The 17,882-nt window shown below is 38.4% G+C and overlaps 1 protein-coding gene across 1 annotated transcript in view; it reads right to left on the reverse strand.

Annotated features, from left to right (window-relative positions):
* Positions 1-17,882, reverse strand: part of KLF12 (Kruppel-like factor 12) — a 629,283-nt gene that overhangs the window by 27,391 nt on the left and 584,010 nt on the right. Inside the window, exon 7 of the mRNA XM_006864313.1 lies at positions 6,052-6,209. Coding sequence (XP_006864375.1) covers positions 6,052-6,209 — 158 coding nt within the window. The remainder of the gene's footprint in view (positions 1-6,051; positions 6,210-17,882) is intronic.

Here is a 17,882-nt window from a genome sequence, read left to right on the forward strand (position 1 = left end):
GAGTATGGATTTAAATAACTATATTAATTGAAATATACTGCATATTCATTTAAGCATGCACTGTATGTCAGTGAATATGAACACTGTAACTACTGAAAAAATGCCTATGTCATTGTTGAGATTACCGTTTCCTCCTTTTTAATGAGTCTAAACAGATTTATCACAGGCTGGATTCATGAACTCATTTAAATATATATTTGGTCAAAATACATTATAATCTACACTGTACATTCAAGAAAATGTACTTAAATGTTTTTTAATTGAAAAAGGCATTCTTTATTAGGGAACAACACTAGTAAGGTATGCTTACTATTGAAGGTCAATCATTAAATATCTAAAGGGCAACATTTACCTAAGGACAAAGTGGAGAGGGGAAGTGAAGGTGACTGGAATCACTAAGATGAAACAAAGGCTATGATTTGTTGAGTGCAACACTTATGATCTTGTCTGTAAATCTTCATTCAAGTAACAAGAAGAAGTTTTTTAAAAAGGCACTCTTCAGCATTTTTTTTTGGTTGTTTACCTTAAATCCCTAACTAGTATCTAGAAAATGTTCCCCTTTCATATTCTTACATATATGTTTATTTTACTATTTGAGTCCTAAATAAACATAAGGTTTACCAAGTACTAAAAATGCACAAAAGAGATCAAGTAGTTAATAGAAAAATTAATGTGGCTTTCTCAGAGTTTCTCATTGCTACCTGCTCATCTCCCATAGCGTGCATGGTTCTCATAAGTCATTTGTTATAATCCCAAATTCCACATTAATTATGACTGGTCACACACAAATAGCTTACTCAATATGCCTGAAGCAAAGGTAAGGCTGAGAAGATATTTCATAACAGCAATGGAAGCCAATCTGAATCCCTCTCGAACTAGTGCTGTTTAGTTTTGAACCACATATTATGAAATCTTGTATATAATTATAAACCATAAACCAGCATGGACTCACTCAGACCCAACTGTAGAAAACAACCTAAATATTCTCTTTTATAAAATAGTGTCATCAGACTGAGTGTTCAGGGGACGCAGCCTTGCAGAATTAAGTATCTCTTGGTTGAATGAATGGATTAATTCTACTTGGGCAGGTTTTTGATACGATTTTTTTTTTTTTTTTTTTTATGTAGGCCCTAGATGGCTCGAATAGTTAAGCGCTAGACTACTAACAGAAAGGAAATCGATTTGAACTTACATAATAGTTCCTCAGAAGAGACTGACTTACTTCTGAAAGGCCACAGCCTTAAAACCCTGTGGTTGTTGTGAAGTGCCTAGAGAGAGTCAGTTCCAACTCACAGCGATCCTGTATAGAGTTTCTAAGGCTAAGAAGCTTTGCATGAGCAGTAAGCCTGATATTTCTCCTGCAGAGTGGCTGGTGGGTTCCAACCACAGACCTCATGGCTGGCAGTCCAGTGTTTATCTTACAGAGCCATAGTGCTCCCCTAAAATACTATGGAGCATTCTTTTCTGAGCAAATTAAGTTGCTATAAGTCAGAATCAACCCCATGGCAATGAACAATGGCAACAACACCAACATGAGAGAAAGAGATGTCGGCTGGAGTTAGGACAGTTAGGTGGATTCTCAGCAACTGGTTATGAGGACTTAAAACCAATCCTGAAAAAAGTCTCTAGGATCATGTTGCAAGACTTTTTCCTTGAACCTATTCTACTCCATGTTGTTGTTGTTAGCTGCCATCAAGTTGATACAAACTCATAGCAACCTTATGCACAACAGAATGGAAACACTGCCCAGTCCTGCACCAACATCACAAGCATTGTTACGCTTGAGCCCATTGCTGCTGCCACTGTGCCAATCCATAGGTTCATCAATTACTTGACAAAGATGAGAAGCGAGAGGATAGCTCTAACATGCTAAGAAAGCAAGGGGACAAGGAAACAAAGTGGTTTCTATTGGACAGAATGAGTCCATATTATAAGATAAAGAATGAATACATCCAACTCTTAAAAAATAATTCTTCTATCCAACATGAGGCTATCTAGCCTGTGCTTAAACACTTTCAGCAGGACAGAATGCACCAGTCCTTCACAGAAGCCATCGTTTGAGGGGTAGCCAGGACTTTGAAATGGTTCTTCCTGGTTCAGTCATAGCCAAGGACGTGAAACCAGAACAGACCTAAATGTTTAAAATTTGAGTGAACTGAAGCTATACATGGACTGGGAAAACTTACAGGTTGCAGTACTCTTGGAAAACAAGGGTAATGTGAGAAGCGCATAGCAACCACATCTCTTTCTCACTGAGTTTCGAGCAGAGTTGGAAATAGTGGTGCTCCCCTCCAAGATAGTGGTCTCAGCTGTGTCACTTTGAATGTGTATGGCTGTCCACATTTCTGGCATTAACCAAGTCTACCACATCAGGCTCCTAAAAGGTTCACATGTCTTCCAGGGATTCTATATGTAATTTTTCCCATTCCAGACTAACCCCAATTTTAAAAGTTTGGGTCTGTTTTGGTTTGGCTTCACCTGCCATGTCTGATCTGTTTTGAAGCCCTTGAGACATCCCCAACTATGAATAAAACATTACGTGTTTCAGTTTAAAAGGAATCAGTTGTATGTACATGGAATGGACAAGATCATGTCAGCAGCTCCTGATTTAGACACAGTAACGGAGATGCTTAACTCAAACTTTATGTAATTTAAAAAAGGTTCATTAATCAAGATCTTTTTCCTCAAATTTTGTTATGAAAACTTTAAAAGACAAAGTTATAAACTTGAGTGTCTAGATAAAGACATGGCTCAGAGAAGGCAGGTTGTCTGAACTGGAAAAATGAAGATGTCAGCAGCTCAGGCCACTGTTAGGAAGAACACCTGGGCCGGCGAGTGAAATTTAAGAGAAGTCACTTTAGCCAGTGTGATAATTAGATCCATCCCATTCAAACTGAATAGCAAACACCACCAGGAAAGACAGTTCAACATTGAAAGAGATGAAGACTCTGTCCTCACAAACTTCATCCAATCTGTCTTACATAGAATAAGTTCTCCATCCCTTACAATGTTTAAGGAGAGGTGGGAAAATTACTACTGTGGGAACAATACTGAGCCAGGAGTCACGGTTGTACACAAACAACCATCAGGTTGCTGTGAGGACCAAACGAACAAGAAAAGATGTAGGCAGAAAGCTGCATAGCATGGACTTGCTCTCTGTCAGAGATGGCACACATAAGGTTTCCCTAATTTGGAAAGAAACTAGACTCTGTGAAAATACAAAGTCTAATCAGATCATTGAACTCTGTGATTTCCTTTTATTAATAAGCGAAACTAATTTATTACACTTAAGCATCCAAAGGAGGCCCGGTGGCACTGTTATTAAGCACTCGGCTGTGAGCCCAGAGGTCAGGGGCTCAAACTCACCAGCAGCCACGTGGGAGAAACTGTGGCAGTCAGTCTGCTGTAAAACTGTTGTTATTATTGCTATGTGCCGTGGAGTCGCTTCTGACTCATAGCGACCCTGTACAGGGTTCCCGAGGGTGTAAATCTTTACGGGAGCAGAAAGACTCGTCTTTCTCCTACGGAACAGCTAGTAGTTTCGAACTGCTGACCCTGAGGTTAGCAGCCCAATTCGTAACCACTACGCTACCAGAGTTCCTTCTGTAAAGATTATACCCTTGGAAAACCTACGGAGTCATTGCTATGAGTTGGACTCCACTTACTGGATGAAAATGTGTATGTTAGCATTCAAGGCATATATGGCTTTGAATTATAATGCATCATCCTATCACCCTTAATGTTCAAAATATATGCTAAAACCTTTAATGCCATGGAGTTAAATCCTTTAATAGAACCTACTTAAAAATTTCCCTCTTTCTTCACTGTTCATTATTTGGATAAGTGATCTGTGGTTGTGTGTGTGAGAAGATAAGGCTAATATGTATTCCAGAAAGCTCAAGGAAAATGGGAAGAATGCAAGAACTTACTGAAAAGGTCATTATACTTCTAAATAGTAATGATCAATATAAAGTCTGAGCACTTTTATGATTTATGGAGCCCTGGTAGTGAGTGGAGTGATGAAACACTCAGCTAGTAACAAAAGGTCAGGGGTTCAAACCCACCAGCTGCTCATGGCAGTTTGATTTCATAAAGAGTTACAGCCTTGGACATCCTATGAAACATTTCTATTTTTCCTATAGGGTCAATACAGGTTGGAATTAACTCATGGCAATGGATTCTATGAGGAACTTCAAAAAAGTTCGTGGAAAAATTCCAGTATCTTTTAATCCTATTTTTCCACGAACTTTTTGAAGCCACTTCATGTACTAATAGATGTTGTTAAGTGCCATCGAGTTAGTTCTGACTCATAGCAACCCTGAATAGAGTTTCTGCGAAGCAGCTCGTGGGTTTGAATCACCAACCTTGCAGTTAACAGGCCAGTGCTTATCCTACAGTGCCACATACTGATAGGTGGAATGGACTTATTCTACATCCATATCCTTTTTGCCTTAATGATAAAGAACTTGAAAGCAGTGCCTAAGAAATAGGTGAAAATCATTCACATGGCGGAGCTCAAAATCCATCAAAAGGGAAGAGCCTGGAATTAAGAAGAAAAGAAAATGGAATGGGGAACTGGGAGGGAAAACAGAAGAGGTAGTTTGAAAAGTGTGTTGAATTAATTATGGTAGAAATCTAAAATTTTATACGAGCAAAAATAAACTCCAGATTCTTTCTTGCATTTTTTATCTCATGCAAACCTCTTGGCCCATCTTTTCATTGCAAAAAAGGATTTCTAGGTGCATGGTCCATAGTCATGAAATACTCCAGGAATACACCAAAATGATAATGTGGATGGAACAAATGGGTAAGAATGGTGATTTAAATTATTTTGCTACCTGTGATGGAAAACAGTTTTCAGAGTGTGGTCATTTGAGTACATTTGAGATGTGAATACTCATATTTATGTAGCTTGTAGGAGCTTGCTGCACACGGAGTTCAGCTTGTGATCGGTGCGGTGCTGTATTTTAATTCCCGCCAAGGCCTAGCTCGTTCTGTGGAACACTGCTACCAGGGATGTATGTGCCTCAGCTTCCCTGTCCCATCTGCTTCTCTGTGCTCCATACCACTTAGTCATCAGTGAGTTTTCTTAGAAAAGGTTCTGGATTTGTGGGGTCCTTTTCCCACCAGCCGGTCCTTGGAAACTCTGTACAGAGTCGCTATGGGTCGGAATCAACTCAATGGCACTTAAAAACAACAACTTCCCACCTTGGTCTCTTGCCAGTGCCTCCCACTGGTGGCACCCAAAAGGACCCAAAGGGAGCTAGAGCCAGGTGATGTTGGTGGAGGGGCAGTCAAAGGGAAGGGATAGATGAAGGTGAGTGGGGACCAAGTGAAGAATCACCAGCTCATTTTCTAGATGGATGGATGGATGGATGGATGGATGGATGGATGGTCAGTGAATCCTTGTGGTTTTACCTATTTTCTCTGTAAACTGTGAATAGTTAAAAAAAAAAAAAAAATTCTTCCTATAAGAACAAAACAAAACAAAAAACCAGTGAAAATAGAATTGAATTATGTGGAAATCTTTTTTAAACTGCCCCAAATGTTCTGCATTAGCATGCCTTTCTTTAGTTTATTTGTATGGCTATTTGAGGAGAGAAGGACTAGAGCAGGTAGAAAAAAACATGACCTCAGGGTGGGGTAGTTAAAATGTTAACTTTAAAAGAGAAGAATGATTTGTTTCCACTCTTTGTTTAAAGTGTTGCAAGGACATTTTTGAACCTGATAAATGGCACAATGACTAAATGTGTGTGTGACACTGATTGTGAAAAAACGAAATCACTGTGTTCACACCATTAAAAAAAAACGCAATCCCTTGTTCACAGCAATGGAATAGAAAAACCCTTCATTGCTTTCTAAAGTTCACTGTGACTTAGTCATTTTTTGATGGGGGAGAGAGAAAATGTTTCCCTCCCAGAAGAAATAAACTAGCACGAGATTTGTATAACATGAGTGAATGCCAGATGCCATCACTGTAAACCGTGGTTCTGAGCCAGCTCCTTCTGAGACACTTACTGACCCTCAGGGAACAGCCTGGCAGAGGTGTACCTGTATGTGTCCTCCGATGAGCCTTCAGGTGAGAACTTTTTGTATATACTTTGTTGCATCCCTCAAAGTCACATCTGTGGATACGCCGTTTTCTGGAGTCTGGAGATTCAGACCGTCTCTGGCGTCTTGTGCTCTCAATACTAAATGGTGAAATTGAACTGAAAAAAGAAAAAAATGGAGTTAAGTAGGCGGAAACACATCACTCCACTTTGGTTCTAGTGACAGGAGAGCTTTATCTTGTGCTGAGTGCTTCAAACAGATGCAAGGCTACTATGTCCACATTTCCTGTGGCCACTTTCTCTGGTAAAGCTCATTTCTCAATCTTGAAGGCAAACCATAAGACTTATAGTTTCTGATGAAATACTTCCAGGTACAGAAAGACTACTTAAAAGAAAAACAAAAATCCTAAAAACTAAATGAAAGCACTGTGAGGTGAATTATCCCCAAGATCAAAAGAAATAGCTTGGTAGGTGTCAGATGTAGTTCTACCTCAGAATTTAGAACACTTACAGAGAAATTCTTATGAAGCTCTGTTATTAATAAAACAAAAACAAAATAAGTACATTTAATAAATAGCATGCTGGGTTGAACTGTATGTGACAACATACAAAACAGTGTAAAAATCACAATGTACTTTTCAAAACCAGTGAGGTCAGGCTCAGAGAAATGACATCAGAACATCAATAGCATGACTCATGACAAGCTATTTCTATTCAGGATATTGTACCTAACATTTAACTTTTCCAGTTGATGGCTTTTCGTGGTAAAGAATAAAGTGCATTGTTTTTAAAAGATTAGTTGTACCACCACTATGAAAAAACAGTATTAACCATGAAATTTGGCCCTGACTTGTATGCTATTTATTTTCAATGCCCCCGTAGAAAACCAGGATTATTAGGTAATGCCCTTGTAATTGACTAACATGTACTTCTTCAAACCTTAGTTTCTCTTGATTTAGACAGAAATATGACTGATCATTTTCCTTTTGTTATTCATGTGGTTCTTTAAAATTACTGTGAAATACAATTTAAATACTTAATCATCCATAGTCCCACTATCAAAAATTTGCCACTTAATAACTTAATATATTTTCTTCTGATTTTTGCATGACTTAATGCTTTTAAAAATAATCAGTTAATTCTTTTTTTAAAAATTAAACATTACAGATAAATTCTCCCCTTCATCCTTTCTTATGTTAGTTTTCTTTGGATCCTCCCAATTCTTTCAAGATATATGCATATATATATTTCTTCATATTCACAGACATTCATAATATTTCTTGTGTGCTTTTAAAAGTCACATAAACATAATAGCATTTATATCATTCTGAAAATTGTTCTAAATCTTTTTTTCCCTTTAATAATCATTGCGAACCTTAAGGACAGCGGTTCGAAACTTTCTCGCTCCGCGGGAGAAAGATGAGGCTTTCTACTCCCGTAAAGATTTACACCCTCGGAAACCCTGTACAGGGTCGCTATGGGTCGGACCCGACTCGACGGCACTTAACAACAACAACAACAAGCATGTGAGTTAGCCATGCTGATGCAAATGAATGTAGTTGGTTCACTTGAAGTGCTGTATTCTCTTGTTAAGTGTCAAGCCAGTTAGGACTTGTAGCAACCCTATATAGGGTTTCCGCAGCTGTAAATCTTTATGGGAGCAGAAAGCTTCACCTTTCTCCAGCAGAGTGGCTGATAAGAGTCAAGCCACCTACCTACCTACGCTGTGGCTCACAGACAAGTGCTTATCTTACAGCATCACCACACTCCCTTTGAAGTGCTGTATTTGTTGTTGTTGTTAAATGCAGTTGAGTCCAACTCATAGTGACCCTGTATAGGGATTCCAAGGAGTGGGTGGTGAGTTTGAACGGCCCACCTTGTGATTCAAACCAACCTTGCTATCCAGTGCATTATCCTGCACCGCCACACCAGGACTCCAAAGTGCTGTATACATTACATCAATTAAAAATATTGTTTTTCTTCTTCTATTTCAACACCTCTTAAATCAGTTGACCATTTATATAATATTTTATCTTTATAAGTAATACAATCCTTTCTATTTACTGTTGTTGTCGTTAAGTGCTGTCGAATCAGTTCTGACTTACAGCGACCTTATAGAGGGTTTCTGAGAAGCAACTGTTGAATTTGAAACACTGACCTTGAGATTAACGGTCCAGTGTTTATCCTACACTGCCACATCATAAGTCCTTTCTCTTTATTGTTGTTGTTACATAAAAATAATGGTGCATATTACAATGTTGTTGTTGTTCTTAAGTGTCAAAGAGTTGGTTCCAACTCATAACAACCCTGTATAGGGCTTCCAAGGAGTGGTTGGTGGTTCTGAGCCACCACCTTGCGGTTAGCAGTCCAGTACTTATCACACAATTTTTTTTCTATAAAGAACTAGATAGTAAATATCGCGTTTAGATTTTGAGGACCATACAGTCAGCTGCAACTAATGAATTCTGACAACGTAGCATTAAAGTACCTACTAGACAATACATAAACAAGTGACCATGGCTGTGTTCCAATAAAACTTTACTTACAAAAACAGGCAGTACGCTTTATTGGCCCATAGATTATACTTTTTAGACCCCTGACTTAGATGAAATATCACTGTAATCCATTAAATATGTTTCTCAGTGTTTTAAAATTTTATTTTCCATAATCAACATTTAGATGTTTTCTAATATTTCCTTTCATGTTCTCCAGTGAACTTTTTTGAAATGTCTCCTTCTTCAAATGTATTTTTTTATGCTTTAAAGGTATTTTTACCTTTATACAGATAACAAATTCAGCAGCCAAACCTTTATAAATTACTATGTTGTTGTTGTTAAGGGCCGCCAAGTCAGTTCTGACCCACAGTGAGCCTGTATAGTATTTCGAGGAGCAGCTGGTGAGCTTGAACCACGGACCTTGCAGTTCAAAGCAATTTTGCAGTCTAGCGCAGTTCAAAGCAATTTTGTAGTCTAGTGCATTCACCCACAGCACCACACCAGGAGTCAAGATTAAAACATAGCTGCTATTTATCTAACTATGTCATAAACAGTTTTATGTAAGATCTACATTAGTTGACTCTATGGTAAAGCTCTGGTAGCGTAGTGGTTATGAATCGGGCTGCGAACCTTAAGGTCAGCGGTTCGAAACTATCAGCTGCTCCGCGGGAGAAAGATGAGGCTTTCTACTCCCGTAAACATTTACACCCTCGGAAACCCTGTACAGGGTCGCTATGGGTCGGAACCGACTCACCAGCACTTAACAACAACATGGTAAAGCTAAATTATTTTTTTTAGCCTTCTTAGCAATCAATGTGGATTTGTGGCTTTCCAAATAATTGCCTTAGTTGCAGGGATTGACATTTATTATGAAAAGAAGCAAGATAGTGTGATTGGCCTGCCCAGGTAAAAACATTAGTCACTCCTGACAAGGCATGCTCTATAAAGGCATGTGATTCCTGTGAATAAGTAAGACAGTGTATGTGATAATACAGCAATAGTGATTTATTCCTTGTATTTCTAGTCATTTCATGTATTTCTAGTCTAAACATGGGTGTTGGCTTTTGAGACCTAAAAAACAGAAGTCATTGTGGTTTTTTTTTTTTTGTATAACATTTGACATGTCTTAAAATGGAGAAAAAGGTAAGATATTTGCTTCCTTCTTCAGATTATAACTTGGAGTCTATTATCATAACACTGTTTTGTAGAATTTCTACATATTAATATATGGAAATTTAAATGCAGCTATGCATAAATTCATGCATTATTATTTCTCCTTTAGTTGATTTTTAGCTATTATCTTCCTGTGTATTTGTGTATACAAAGAAAAGTAGAAAATAAATTTGAAGTCAAAACCAAGTGAAGACTAAATGATCCTCAAGGGACCAATGAGATAAGGTAGCTATACATTATAGATCACTCACTTATTATTTGGCAAGCACAGAAACAAATGCAAAGCTACAAAATAGGAGGAAAGTTCCTAGTTAAGTCTTTCACATTTACATTAAAATGAAGACATGTTAAGTGGATGGCCTTAATGCTGTATCAGCATTGAACTGCTAAGCACAAGGTTGGCAGTTCAAACCCACCAGCAGCTCGTTTGAAACTATACAGGGTGACTATGAGTCAAAACTAAATTAAGAGCACTTATATGCAATAAGAGCTATACCCAGTAAAACTGCCTTTAAGTGACATTCAGGGGTGAAATTTCTTCTTGGTTCTCATTTTTCAATGGCAAAAATAACCTTTTTAGAAGATGTTAGAAAATGGGCTAGGGAAACCTTTGTTAGGGAAGTAAGTGTATCTGAAGTAAATAGGGACCAACATATATAGAGAGGAATGTGAAGAACACAGAGGTCAGAGAGCAGCCGCCTACTTTGAGGACAGCCTTTGCTATACCGAAGTCCACAGCATGTTTCCATACTTGGCAGTCATGATACAAGGACAGCTACCATAGGCTGGTGGCTTGACCAATCCAAGTACATGGTTGTAGAGATGCTAATCCATGCATTGTCACCAAGTGGTTTTGTACCTCTAGAGCATAGGACCCAACAGACATTCAAGACATGTTTGTTAAAGAAAGTAAATGACGGATTCTAAAAAGTAAAGTACGCCTTACTCTGAAATCCCTGAGTGGTGCGAACATGTTCATCTACTTACTGAAAGTTGAGGGTTCAAGTCCACCTGAGGAGCACTGGAAGAAAATCCTGGAGATCTAGTTCCAAATTATCAGTGCTACTGAGACACATGTGGGGTCTCCATGAGTAGGAATTAACTTGACTGGTTGAATGTAACTGGTTACACCTAACTTTTCATTTAATCAAATTCATTAATCAATCCTTAGCTGGTTAATTAATCCTTGCTCCAATCTTTTGGATGAGTCCTGGTGGTGCACTGGTTAAGCATTTGACTGATAAATGAAAGGTCAGTGGTTCAAATCTTCCAGCTGTTCTGTGGGAGAGAGATGTGGCAGTCAACTTCTGTACAGCCTTGGAAACCTTACAAGCAGCTCTACCCTGTACAGAAAGGGTCCTATGAATCCAAATCAACTTGATGGCAGTGGGTTTAGGATCACTGGATTGTAAATCTTCAGATACAAGGTACTCAATTGCTCACTCCCACCTCCAGTTCCCTGGGTTTCATATTTCAATGCTATACAAAGTGGCTACTGAATCCTGAGTATTGGGAATCTGCATAACCATTCAAACCATATTCATGCCGAACCTTAGCGTTCTCAGGAGAGGGCATTCTAAAGCACTGCTTACAATTAAAATTCTTAGTTGGAGGCCACTAGATCTCTTAGAACAAGTGTAGGATGCTGGTGAATGAAAGAAATAACAGTAATGAAAGTTTTCCCTTTGCTCATAGTTAAGCATCTAGGAAAGTAGGAAAGAGCAAATTTGTGATCTTTATTCCTAGAAAAATTATCCGGCCCCTTCTCATTCTGCTACTATCCATAAGTATGAGCATTTGGTAACTATTGCTAAATGTCTTTGAGTAAATTCTGACTCATAGCGATCCTGCATAGGGTTTGCTTCAACAGCTGACCTTGTAGTTCAAACCGACCTTGCAGTCCAGCGAATTAACCCACAGTGCCACACCAGGATTTGGTAATGTTACTGTTGTTGTCAAGTGCTGTTGAGTCTGTTCCTACTCATATTGGTCCTGTATGGGTTTTTTTTGAGGAACGGATAGTGAGCTTAAACCGCTGACCTTGAGGCTCAAACAAACCTTGCAGTCCAGTGCATTAGCCCACAGTGTCACATCAGGACTCCTTAGTAATTTGTTTTTGTTGTTAAGTGCCATCGAGTAGGTTCCGACCCATAGCAACCCTGAATACGGTTTCTAAGGAGTGGCTGGTGAGCTTGAACCACTGACCTTGTGGTTCAAGCTGACTTTGCAGTCCAACACATTTACCCCCAGCGCCACACCAGGACTTCTTAATAATAGACAGCTACAATTATGCTTTGAATATTTCTGCTTTGCCCTTCCTGTGGCTTCTGAGCAATGTGCTCCCCATTTTTAGAAGTCACATGGGGCATCCTTAAATGTATGCATTCTGACTCCTATGCTTCCAAAACTGCCTTGTTCCGTGGAATGGAAATGTGCAAGTCACTATTTATTTTGTCAGTGTAGGATTTTTTTCCAATAATCATCAGCGATAAACTTGCTATGATGAAAGTGGCTGAGGTAAAAGAGTTGTTAGTGTGTTCCCAAATACTGTACTAATCACATCTGTACAGTTCAGAAAGAACAATAGCTAAAGGCCCACTCCCATCCCCAGAAGGGTAGACCATTTAGAGTAGTGAATGAAAGCCTGAAGGGGCCTCCCAGGCACAGCGTTGTAGTAATTAGATTTACAGAGAACAAATGAGTGAATCATGACTTCAGTTGCACAATGGTCCCCATTGGAATGGCAAGTTAAATTAGAATTAAACCCAGAGAGGCTCAAAAAGTCACATCCAGGAACAGCTCTATTTAAATAGAAGGCACTGTGTAGCTGCTACGAAAGAAATTAGGGTTAATTGTAATCAGCAGCTAATAAGAGACCATTTGTCATCTGTGACCTAAGTGTGATGAGATGCCCTTCACTGAAACTACAGTTTCCAGAGCAGTAAAAAGAAAAAGCCAGAATATATTTTCAAGACTGAACAGAGGACATGCACATCCCAAATCTAAAGACAAGAACTGCAAATAAAGAAGCAAAAGGTGCTCTAGCAAATTCAAACTTAGAAACTCAACTAAACTACAAGGTACATGGCGGAGTCCTGGTGTGATGTTGTGGGATAAAGCACTGGACCGGAAGGTCAGTTTGACATGCAGGGTGGGCACCAGCCCCTCCTCAGAAACCATATACTGGGTTGTTACGTGCCATCGAATCACTTCCTACTCACGGCAACCTTGTGTAGGGTTTCCAAGGCGTGGCGGGTGAGTTTGCCCCTCTGATCTTGTGGTTCAAACCAACCTTGCAGTCCAGTGCTTTATTCCACAGTGCCACACCAGAACAAAATCAGAAAATAATAAAATTGTGAAAAAGCAACAAAATAATTTATACCACTTAAATTTTCTCTCTCATCCAATTATATAAAACAATTTTAAAATGCAGTCTACTATAATAAGCAAAGAGTCTGGGTGTGGTGTTACAGTATAAGCACTAGACTGTTAACCACAAGGTTGACAGTTCAAACCCACCGTGCTCCTTGAAAACCCTATATAGTATCACTAAGAGTCAGAATTGACTTGATGGCAAAACTCTTCCTGGGTGATGTAACTGGTTAACCTACTTAGCTGCTAACCTAACGGAGGGCATTTCAACACTGGGCAAAGGTGCTTTGGAAGAAAGTCCTGGTAATCTACTTCTAAAAAATCAGTCATTGAAAACACTACAAAGCATAGCTCTACTCTGACACACAAGGGGGCACCAGGAGTCAGACTCAACCGCATAAAATGCAGTTGGAGTAGATTCCAACCCATTGCGACCCTATATAGCATTTCCAAGAATCAGCTGGTGAGCTTGAACCATCAACCTTGTGGCTCAAACTGACTTTGTAGTCCAGAGCTTTAGCCCACAGCACCACACCAGGACTCGAACTTTATAATAAGGCACATAACAGTCTCTTGAGATTTTAAGGGCAAACTGTTTTATAAATACTGTCTAACAGATACTTGGTATAATCACTTAGTTATTAATCTACCTTCAAAACTGTTTTTGTAAAGTTGTTATAAAATGTTTATTTTCAGGAAGGTGTTTTTAGAAGGTTAAGTTTGGCAGACGTATATAATAATGCCTTCTTTGACCATTAATGTCTTTCATTTCATTAAGTTAGTTTAAAGGAAGCAGAAATTTCAGTTTAAAAAGCATAATTTGTACCCTTTTCTGAAGTTCTTTTAAAAAACTATTTTGAATAGGGCATTAAATGTCACCTACAAGGAATTCTCAATTAGCTTCTGCAGCAAAACCAATGCAAAGAGCACCACTTAGATGCTAGCAAATAACACACCATGTTGGGAAGGAAATATTAAGTCCACAAGCCAAAATTAACTAGATGGTATTTTCTGTTAGTCACAATTTACACACAACTCAGTAAGAGAGATTTTTCTATGCTTGTGAACAAGTCTGACATTTGCATTCTTTTGCAGCGTCTCTCATGGCCAGCAGATGGCTCTCAGGAGCAGGTTCTTTGCATTATTTCCCTTCCACACTAACACCAGACTCAAGTGCCTATCAAAGCCATCAATGTCTTTTCTATAATAATTGTGGGGGGTAGGGGTGGGGGAGGGGGGTATTTAAATGTACTTACTCCCTAAACCCCGGCAGAGCAGATTCACTGGCATGACATTCCTTTTCCATTCCTGGCTGTAGTTTCCTACAGAAAACTATTTTTGAACAGATTGGAATTTTAAGATTAGGAGTTGCCAATCTTTCCAGAAGCTGTGACTAAGACACTGTACCACTTCATGTTCAGATTTGGATTCCATAAAACATGTTTTTTGAAAAATGTAGAAATTATGGGTGATATATTTGCTAAAATATGTCAAAAAGCACAATCTTAGCATATATTCAAAACGGAGTTTGGCACTATTTTTATATGAACAAAATACGTTCAAAATGCATTTCTAATTATTGTCTTATTATAGTCACACATCTCCTACTGAACTAATTGCAAGATAACAGTTTGTTTGTTTTGTTTTGTTTTTCTTTACAGGTAGGTGTATGAATAGGTTCACAGTATATTGTCATTTTACTTAAATATAATAGCTGCCCCTAGTATTTTCCCACATTATGTCTGGTGGTTGGGTCATAATGTGTTGTGGAGTCAGTTTCAACTCATAGCAACCCTGTACATGGTTTCCAAGGCTATAAATCTTTACCGGAACAGAAAGCCTCATCTTTCTCCTGCGTTAACAGCTGGTAGTTTCCAATGCTCACCTGGAGATTAGCAGCCTGACTCATAACCAGTATGTTACCAGATATCTAGACCTGAAAAAACTTAGTTTCTGAGTGACAGAAATGGTTGTGGCATCCACTAACTAAAAGGTTGGAGTTTTGAACCTACTTTAAGGCACCTCTGGAGAAAGCCTAGAGATCTATTTCCAAAAGGTCCGGGCCAAGAAAACTCCGCGGAGCGCAATTCTCCTTTGCTACACTTGGTGGTGGAATCAACTTCATGTTTACTGGTTTTGTTTCCTGGTTTTATTAAAAACTTATCTTTCTGCCTTTTATTAAATTCATCATATAAGAGCAAGCAAATCCATAAGCTATATCAAGCAAAGGTCTAAAGATAATTAAAGCAAACAAGGCTACATTAATGCCACTAACAGTAATGCTACTGGTTTAATTAGCAAACTTTCATGCTGAATTTAGACTATGAGTTGAGAGAAGATTGTTTACTAATAAAAAAAAGTCTATCTTCAGGTATAAGTGATCTATTTAAATGGTTACTTTCCATATGGGGAGCATTACAAAGATTTTATTGCATAAAATCAATTCTGTAGGATTAAACAAGGATTCACAAATAAGTGTGATTTCTGAATTAGATACAGCCATTGGCTAGAAGACACATAACTTACATAAGTACTCAGATGAGCTTTTCCCCAGAATTTCCTCATAAAATATTAGAGTTTAAATTCTGTTTTATGCCAGGAGTTGCAGGTTGGTGGATTATTTAACCTTTGGAAATCTTTTTAGGTCAGAAAAGAAGTCATTTTTACAATCCAAATGGCTTGAAGGCAGTCCCAGTCCTTCCTGTTGACTGACTTACAAAGGCAGCAACAGTGTGGCACTGCAGAATAAGGATGGGACTGCTAACTGCAAGGTCAGCAGTTCAAAATCACCAACCACTCTTTGAAACCCTATAGAGGGTTGCTATGAATTGGAATCCAGTCAACAGCATACAACAACAACAACAACAACAATCATGCTAAATTAGAAAAGTTCTTATTTGAATCCATATAAACTTTTAACTCCTTAAAGGTGAAGATACAAAGTTATGCAAGTTTTTTAGAAGTTTGCACACCGATGGGTGCTTAAAGCAGGGAAGAGAATAAAAGGTAAGAAGCGCTGGGTGACAAAATTTTAGCCAGTATCTGCACGGGCCCTCCGTGTAGCACTTCTCTAGAGCAGAATTTCATACAATGAAGTGAAGTTTTCCAATTTCAGAAGGATGTGATTATAGGTAAATTCCCCCAAGAAGGTAGTCCCATGCATTTACCACAGCAAGGGCAATATATAATGAGTCTCCTTTTTTGAATTATTAAAACACATAGAAAGTATTCCAACTATCTAGTTCTAATGAGGTACTGTAATGTAACCATATAATAAACGTCTGACGTGACCACCAAAACAGGCTTCCATCTACTTTATGCTCATCATTAACCAGTTGTATGTTACTCTAGAGATTTGTTTTATTAAAGAGCACTGAAATTATAACAGTTAACTATCTGGCACTTAAGATCACATAAATTATTGAAAGAGTTTTTATTGCTATTAGGGGATATATAAATAACAAGACCAAATAGAATCATGGGCAATTTTCTATCTGAGGTTGTGCTGGCTACAATGGCTGCCGGGTACCACGTAACAGGCATTTCTCCTACCATAAATTGTCCACGTATATGAATTTGGGATAAAAATTTTAAAAGCTTTTCCATTCAATGGAGGGTATTTTACCTGCTTTTTATTTCCCTTCTAGAAATATTTACTTAATGTTTGATTATCTTGTCAATTATTTTTCTGGAAAAGTAAGGAGGTATATTAATTTGACCCAAATAGGTATTTGGAAGACATTTAGAAGATGAACATACAGAGGTTCAGAAAGGTTAGTTTTCCAAAGCCACACAGCTAAACAGTGGCAGAGTTTGAACTAGAAGTTGGGTTTCCTGACCTCTAACTAGGACCTTTTCATTCTTCAGAGAAGTTTATAGGGAGGTCTGTGTAATTATTTATATTTATTAAGAAAAGCTACTGTGAAAAACTGATATATATATTTTAAATCAGATAATCTGAACTACAAAATCAATCCATCTTAATTATTCATTGGTTCTGACTGTCAGGAAATTCTGCGACAATAACCTAGGTCTTGGTGTGCTGAAGTCCTACTCCAATGATATGCTCTCTACCTCAAAACTATGAGGAGGCCTAGGAACACAGTGCTTACAAGTTGGGCTGCTAACCACAAGATCAGCTGTTTGTATCTACCAGGTATTTGGCAGGAGAAACACGAGGCTTTCTGCTCCTGTAAAGGTTTACAGCCTTGGAACCCCTAGACAGGGATCTCTGGGTCAGAACTGACTCGATGACACACAACCACCTTAATTTTTTTTCATTAAAATTTACTTTATTGTGGTTGAGAAAAGATACAGCATCTCCTGTATCAACATCTTCTCCATGTAGTGACACTGACTACATTTTTCAATGTGTACACCAGTTGTCTCCTTGTCTGAGTTGCACTTTCCTCATTAATGTAAACTCACTGCACCCTATGGCACCTATTATTAAACTGCTATCATCAAGTTGGTACTATATGGTGGTGTGGAGTTGGTTCCGAATCATAGCGACCCTGCACAGGGTTTCCGAGGCTGTAAATCTTTACAGGAGAAGAACGCCTCATCTTTTTTCCCACGGAAGAGCTGGTAGTTTTGAACTGCTGACCTTACAGTTCGCAGCCCAATTTGATCTGTAAAGAACACAATGCTAAAAGCAGATCTCTGTTTTTTTGCTTTGTTAATTATAGGATGTTTATCTGTGCTTTATTGACTATGCAATGGCTTTCGATTGTGTGGATCATGACAAGCTATGGACAACATTGAGAAGTATGAGTATTCCAGAACACTTAAT

Source organism: Chrysochloris asiatica, unplaced genomic scaffold (assembly GCF_000296735.1).
Source record: "Chrysochloris asiatica unplaced genomic scaffold, ChrAsi1.0 scaffold00063, whole genome shotgun sequence".
NCBI lineage: Eukaryota > Metazoa > Chordata > Mammalia > Afrosoricida > Chrysochloridae > Chrysochloris > Chrysochloris asiatica.